At 26.3% G+C, this 7,955-nt stretch overlaps 1 protein-coding gene across 2 annotated transcripts; it reads right to left on the bottom strand.

Moving 5' to 3' along the window:
- Positions 1-874: 874 nt before the first annotated feature.
- INPP5E (Inositol-3-phosphate synthase) lies at positions 875-7,735 on the bottom strand. Of its 2 annotated transcripts, XM_035090567.1 has the most exons (6): positions 6,211-6,328; positions 3,758-4,738; positions 2,828-3,140; positions 2,192-2,751; positions 1,279-1,747; positions 875-1,203 (listed from the first exon to the last, which is right to left on the bottom strand). In XM_035090567.1, exons 2-6 carry the CDS (start codon positions 4,614-4,616, stop codon positions 1,089-1,091), a joined length of 2,316 nt encoding a protein of 771 aa, XP_034946458.1. In that variant the 5' UTR covers positions 4,617-4,738; positions 6,211-6,328; the 3' UTR covers positions 875-1,088. The 2 variants fall into 2 exon arrangements, with proteins under 2 accessions (XP_034946458.1, XP_034946460.1); XM_035090569.1 differs by lacking the exon at positions 3,758-4,738 and having other exon boundaries at positions 6,211-7,735.
- Between the last annotated feature and the right edge of the window lie 220 nt (positions 7,736-7,955).

Raw genomic sequence — 7,955 nt, 5'->3', positions numbered from 1 at the left:
ATCCAGGATTATAATGTAATACGATCCAATTTAAAGCATAAAAAAGGTATTTTATTAAAAATGTTTCCAATGTAAAAAAATCCATAGTTTTCTTAATTATTATATTTCGATTTTGCATTTAAAAATATATATCATTTTATTCCTACATTTTTATAAATCTTGCATAAATAGTTAATCTTATTTATTTATGTAACCCTATATTCTAATATATAATATAAATATTTTCATGGTTTCTATATAAATGAGAAATCCATCAAGTGTCATGTTCAATATTGAAGAGTCAATTTTTTGATGTAAAATATTTAATATATTAGTAAACTGATATATACACATGTTTTACTTTTTTGATTAACTATATGTAATTTATTAACAAGCTTTTATAATTATAAATATTCATATTAAAAAAAAATAATTTTTACTCGATGCAGTTTTTAATATCTTATCCCAAAATGAATCGAAAAAAGTTCATTAAAAAATTTAATCTATTATGAATACTGTAAATCGAATTTACGCTTAACTTATATATCATATTAGTAAGCAATTTTTATCTTATGACCTACTATTAACAGAAAATAAAACATTTATATCATTTTATCAATACCATTACTATCCTATAAGTTATTTTTAAACAATTCAATTACCAAAATTATTTCAACCTCGCTCATAAACTAATTCAATACATAGATAATTATGTTAAATTATTCTGTCTAAATACTATAATTATTTGCAAACTATCAATTTAAACTAAAACGAGAAATTATATAATATTAGTTGATTTAAAAAAAGTGAGATACTCTTTATTATAATATTTTATTATGATATTAATTAAATTGATGTAATATTTAAAAAAAAATAAAAAACTTATAATAAAATATTTTTTTATAGAAAAGCTCAACGAATAATTATTTACGACTAGATTTTATTACACATTATACATGGTATTTGAATTTTTATTAAGTTTATCTTAAACATTAATAACTCAGTGTGGTTCATATTTTTATAATAAAACTACATCAGTCTAATAAAATGGTACACTTGCCTGTTAGTAATTTATCGCGAAATAATATTTTTATGAATGAATCTCAGCATCACTGAAGTGAACATACTTTAGAAGTTCCATATGAATCATCCATCGCTGCAGCACGTCTTTTAATTCCCTCTAAATAAACTTCACGATTAAACGTTCCCGCTGCTAAAGGCATTCTAGTGTTGAAAAAAAGAAGAATCGAATAATTTTTTATATTGTTAATCATTTGAAAAGTTGATGAATAAACTTACGTGTCGATACCAGGCCGAACAGTTGTTTTAAAAACTCCCCATACCGGTTTGTGGTCAGATGTACAAATACTAGGAACAGAATCATACACAAGACATTCGATACTTCCATCCTTATGTGAACTAGTACTATCATGACTAATTCGTCTTATATATCCTCTCGTATGACCTTTGCCTTTGAAAAGAATACGATCTGTGTAAGCAGGTGTGCGTTGTTTACTACTTGAATCAAATGTTTGTGTTCCTGGATCATATTTATACGTAGGTGGAAAAGTAATGGGTGCTTCTTCAAAACCTCGAAGTACTGCACCTTCATTTAAAATGGTTCGTAATTGATCTTTTGCAAGAGATATTGGTGTTGGATTTGGAAAAGACGTATCTGATATCCACTGTATCACTTCTTCACGTGGTTGAGATAAACGAAAATTCAAATCACCGCACCAGAAAACACAATCAAAATTTTGTGTTACATCTACATATAAATAAATAAATAGCTCATGATTTAAAATGATCTCATTATTTTATCTCTTAAAGGTATAGTAAGAAAATCATATTGTTCATTCTTGAAATATGTAATTGATCTTAATCTACATCATTCTAACTATTATTGAGTTAATAATAATAAGAATAAAGATGATTTTAAAATTAACATATATCAAGATTACGATAATTAAAAATTTTGAAATTATTGCTTAGTTGTTGAAAAGTTTTTATTAAAAGTTATTCTTTTTATAAATTTTAATAGAAAATGATTTATTACTATGGAAGTAAATAAATATATTAATTATTTAAATCAGTATGATATTAATAAACTGCTAAATATTTGTATTAATATTTAGCAGTTTATTATATACATATAATACTTTTATTATATACATATAATAATGACATTTATAAAAAAATATAATTTAGTTACCTTTACTCTTGTGTTTTATTGGTAATTCTTTTGGTAGATCTAAGTTGCGAACAATTCTCTTTATATCGCTAATACGTTCCTTGACTTTATCCTGATGAGCGGTCAAATGTGCAGTAACAAATAAAAAACTAGTACCAAACAAAATCAATGCTAATGCCACAGCACCTTTAGTTCTAAAAGCTGTACCGGGTCTTGTTGAAAAACTATCTTCTTCCGGAACGGAACAAAACCAAATTAAATCTCGTCGAATAAATAATGCTAAGTGCAGAGTCCCAAGACTTGTACTTGTTAATAATACATGAGATGGACCTAAAGTTTCTTGAAGTGCAGCCTCCCATTCATTCCGTTCTGAACATGACTCCTGAGTACCAATAGCTAATATATCAGGTATCGTATGAATTTCTGCTGGCAACATAAAATCATTCAATTCTTTTGGTGGAGTTTGACCATTCATATTCCATGTACCAATAAAAATTTTTATTTCACGATTTGGTAATACTTTTTCAAGTTCTGCAGAACCCAAAAGAGAATTAGCAGCAATCCGACCATGAAGAAAATTTCTATTTATAAAAATAAATAATAAATTAAAATATTAAATTGTAATAATTTTTAGTTATATGCACTTTTATAGCATACCTTTCTCTAGCTTTTTGTACTGGAATTAAATTTAAAACCTGAGCAGCTAAGAGGGACTGTTTGGCTAAATTATCCATCGAAACACCATCTACTTGAATTTCTTGCCGATCTTTTTTTTTAATAATTGCATCATGAGATGAAGAACGTGATTTCACATTAATTGGCGCACTCTTTGGTAATTCTGGACTGTAGTGTGGTACTGATCTTGATGAACATTTAGCCGTTAAATTGTCTACTGATCTTCTATGTAACAATTTGTGCTTCATTTGAGTAGACATACAAGGAGAAGTAGAGTCAGATGATGAATGATCGCCTGGAAAAGATGAACCTTTATTTGCCTTTTATTTCAAGACAAAATTATTTTGATAATTCTTGTTAATTATCAGACAATTAATTTGAAAAGTTACATTCAGTTTAAATATAAAATATAATGTAAGAATCAAAATTTTTAGTCTCATAGTTTAATTGATTTTCGTATAATCATCTGACAAGACCAAATTCAATAAAATTAATGAAATTTTGAAGTTATTTGCTTATTCAAAAATATAATTGATCAATCATTCAAATTATCTAATTCACATGATTACGAATTCAAATAATATAATGTATTCGTTTTAACTAGGTCAAAACTACCATGAACTCATCAGATGACTTGATTGCATTTGTATGAATTATGTCATCCATAAAATTCTAGCAATGTAGACCAAAATGTATGATAGAGTAGGAAATACTGTAAGAATATTTTATTAAATGAATGATTCTCATCTTTTTTCATTATTCCAACAACCATAAATATTAATGATGTCATTTTGTAATGACACATCTACTACAAGATTATAAGTACAGACTGAATAAAAATTCTTCGATGTAATACGAATAATAAATAATTATTTATATTTTTTGTATTATTCTAATACAATATATGATTACCTTTTATTTTTGATTTCTCATTAAGTTCATGATAGTGAATATATCCATAAATTTCTTCTTGAGGATTATACCATCTTCTTTCCATTTCCAAAAAGAAATATGTTATGTATTTTCCTGTTGTATAATATAACTCTCTAAAATCAATTTCTACATCACTCTCTTCTTCATTTAAACTCAAATTACTTGAATACTTTATATCAGATGCATCACTATCAGAACTATCATGATTATGTTTATTGTCTTTAATATTTGATTGGTTTGATATTTCTGAAATCAAATTCAACTGATTCTCTAATTTTTTAATGACTTCTTTAGAATTAATTTTGTTATTTCCATGATGCTTTTCTTCTAAAAATTGTTTTTTAGCTTTTAAATGAATATCTGAACCCGATTTGTGAGCAGTTATGTCTTTACTTCGTGGTGGCCTCAAGGGTATTTCATCTTTATCATGTATTCCACAAGTAATATTTTTGTTAGAGCAACTTTCAAATGTACTTTCATTCTTTAGTTCCATTTGTTTGACAGTCATTTCTTTTTTATTGTCGTTTTTAGGTAATAATTTTTCAGTACCAATTAATAAACTGTCTGAAATATCAAATGTTTGTACATGTCCTTTATTTGGTTGATCGACAATTTCTTTTGCTTCTTCTAATTTCGACGTTGAGGATTCAGAAGTTTTATTATAAGAGCTTGGATCATTTGTTTTACCTGATGTTAACTTGTATTCACAATTGTCACCACTGTCAGAAGAGTCAGCACTTTTACTATCACTTTTTGAACTTCTACCACTGAAAGCTTTTGACATTTTACGTAAAAATGATTTTTTCTTAGGTGTTCTTATATAATTTGTTTCAGACATTTTTATTATTATTTTTTTTTCCAATATTGATATATTATTAGATGAAAAGCGTACAGTGAATTAAGTTTAAAGTTACTGTAAACTTTACGTAGGGCGTTCTGCCGAAGAGCATCAGAGTATATCTGTACAATTACATTCTTGTCTTATATATATGCTATATTTCTATACCGTTCCTACACACCCATTTTTATGTGAACGATCAAAGATACGCATTGATGGAGCTGCGGTAGGGAGTGGAAATCACCGAGGTCAGGTTTCTCTACCCATTAATTTATGTGAAAGATTTTAAAATTTTGTATTTACTACGATGCAATGATATTAATATTATATTACGATTAATTTAAATCAATAATAGTAAATAGTCTTTATATAAATTGATTTAATTCTTATATTCACCAAATTTTTATATTTTACCTAATGCCTATGCAGAAGTATCAAGTTGAAGAATTTATAATCCGCCGAAATGGAATGAAAACATTTTTCATTATTTTCAAGATAAACTGAGTTAATTTTTAATTTATAAAAAAAAAAAAAATGATACTAAAACTATTTGTTCATACAGTGAAAACTGTATGATTAGAAATTTTGTAGTACTGACAGACGTCATTTATTGTAATATATTATATTATTGTAAAAATAATTTTATTAGTTTCTTCTTTAATATCCAAGATTTCATTTATGTATTTAAACTTGATTTGATTTTTGGCTTATTTATAATAATTTTTAAAAAATTTATAAAACCGGCTTATTACAGCTAAATTTTAATTGTAGAAAAATACGATAACAAGTTAATAAATTAAGAATATTTAATTGAAATTCATGAATAAGTAGAATGTAAATAAAATCTTTATAGATAGTATTATAATGATAAAGATATAGAGAACTTTTATTTAAATTGTAAACATGCATATATTTGGACGTTCAACAATTATTTGATTTTCAATGTACACTAATAAAAATTACATAATCAATGAATGTTGAAAAAGAAAAACAAATTTTATTGAGTAGAAAGTAGCCTTTTAAAATGAAAAATACTTTACAATGCAAGATAATGAAATATTTTCAGTATTTCGGCTTATAATAACAACAATTAACAACAATTTATAAGATAAAATGAGTAATCTGATCTAAACCAATATAGCAGTGTGTGAGACCTTTTTCATAATTGTCTAATAATTTCAATGTATGAGCGGGAAATAATTGGCCAATAATACCTAATAAGACTCTATTGATATCTGGCAAGACAAAGTAAATGACTGATAATGAGAGAAATTATCATAATTTAATTAAAAAAAAAATTTCGAGTTGTTCTTAATAATTAAACATTCAGGGAGTGAAGGTAATTAAATAAGAATAAAAGCTGAAGATAATACTTGCCAAGAATATAAAAATCTAAATAGTGTAACTATAAGGATAAAGCATGATAAAAAAACTTAAATATTTAAAATTATTCAGAAATATATATTTTGTATTTAAATTTTTTATCGTTATAATATTAAAATATTTTCTTTACTAATAAAGAATAATAAAATTGTAATAAAAGTAATAAATTAAATGTGAAATTATTATTTATCTATTATTTTAAAAAACCTACCTTCTTTATAAATACTGGATCGTTGCTCTTGTATAATGGATATATTACTTTTTTTCAAATATCCATCATGATTACACTTATTTTCTAATTCAGATGAAATTTCTCCTGATTTTGTATCAATAGTTGCATTATTTTTACAATTACCATTTACAGAAGTTATCTCGGATTTGACTGAATTATAACTCGAGGTAGAAGATAGTCGACTTACGGACAAACTTTGAGGTGGTGTTCGACTTCTCTCAGTCATTGCACAACAAAGTGATAATTTAGTACTGGTTGAACTATGCTGAGAAGTTTCAATTTTGGAATGTTTTTGAGGTTCACTATTTTTATAAGATACTTCTAAACACCCAACTCGTGTTTTTTTATGCATAAGTAATTGACAAAGAGATTTTTTTTTTTGTCTCGATCGTGGTGATATATCAGCTTTTACAATATCGTTTGAATCATTCTGCTCCATAGTATTAGATAAGTTTATTTTCAATGTCTCTTTAATGTAAAACACTAATATTTACAATTTATATAATTGTACATATTTCATCAGTTGATAAAAATTCACTAAGATGAAATATTTTACCAGTCTAAAAGAATCAGATTAACTGTAACATTTAAACCTTTTATCTAAATTAATTATAAAGCATTTGTCTAATTAATGTAAACAATCTCAGAGAATATCAATTCCATAGCAGCATTATTTAAAGTATTCATCATATTTTTATCTTTTCAATTTACAAATATTTTTTTAACTATGAATTGACATTAATGTGAAATTTTATTCATTTAAATGTCTAGATGACCAGATTATATAGACATCAAAATCAATGTAATATAGGTTATAATTTAAACAATGTAGCACAATACCGTTATAATACGTAATATTATACTTTTAAATATACTGAACAGAATGAGTGAGCTTCAAATGGTCTACGTCTTTTTAACACCTCAACATTGATCTTTTTCACCTTGATAGCTATTACAGACATATCGTATACTTCATCAAATACAAATATTTAACCATCTATGGTCCTTATTGCAACCTTTTCTGCATTTTTTTCATTACTCTAGGTCAGTTTTTCTCTAATTTACTATTATCATTTTTTTCTGTCATTTTATTAAATTTTGATATTGTTGTTCACATGACATTCGCGTCATACATATTACTTTTCACACTGTTATGGTAACATAGGCAGTAGTAACGCTCTCCTTTCTCCAAAAATTGATACTTTGAACATTATGGGTGCTCAATGACCTTGAACTGATTTTTATTTCCCTTGATAACATTTTAATTCAGCAAAATGTCACCATTGTGGAATGTTAATTAAAATTTTCAACGATTATACTGGTTTAGTGAGGAAATTAAACTATTTTTTCTATAGGTATACAGGGTGAATGCGTACTTTTTCCGAATCTGGCTACTGTAGGTGTAGAATGAAGTTCTAAGTATTTTGAATATAGAAATTTAGGTAAACGAAATTCGCGATTTCGTATAATTCGCAAATAAGGATTTATAACAACGGTTCGGTGCACATGAGAATTTTCGCCATGAGCGATCATCACGACACCTAAAACTGTCAATAATGAGAATTGGAGTTAAGGGGGTCGGCGACATTCTGCCAAGGATGCCATATGATGGCCCGGGTGCCATATAGATTCAGGAAAGACATTAACGACAGCTACATTTCTAATTCTAGAAATCTTGTATCCGTCCCCAATAAGATGTCAGTCAAAGGCATTTTTACAATCTT

This window comes from Chelonus insularis, unplaced genomic scaffold (genome assembly GCF_013357705.1).
Source record: "Chelonus insularis isolate UGA/USDA-ARS -01 unplaced genomic scaffold, ASM1335770v1 contig_82_pilon, whole genome shotgun sequence".
Taxonomy (NCBI): Eukaryota; Metazoa; Arthropoda; class Insecta; order Hymenoptera; family Braconidae; genus Chelonus; species Chelonus insularis.
The sequence above is the reverse complement of the archived record's forward strand: the minus strand, read 5'-3'. Positions and strand labels throughout refer to the sequence as shown.

Excerpts from the sequence above, each read along its gene's own strand:
- INPP5E (XM_035090567.1), bottom strand. The coding sequence starts at position 4,616 with ATGTCTGAAACAAATTATATAAGAACACCTAAGAAAAAATCATTTTTA. Across the intron at positions 2,752-2,827 it reads GTACAAAAAGCTAGAGAAAG|AAATTTTCTTCATGGTCGGA; the intron begins GTATGCTATAAA and ends TTTTATAAATAG. Across the intron at positions 1,748-2,191 it reads AATAAAACACAAGAGTAAAG|ATGTAACACAAAATTTTGAT; the intron begins GTAACTAAATTA and ends ATTTATATGTAG.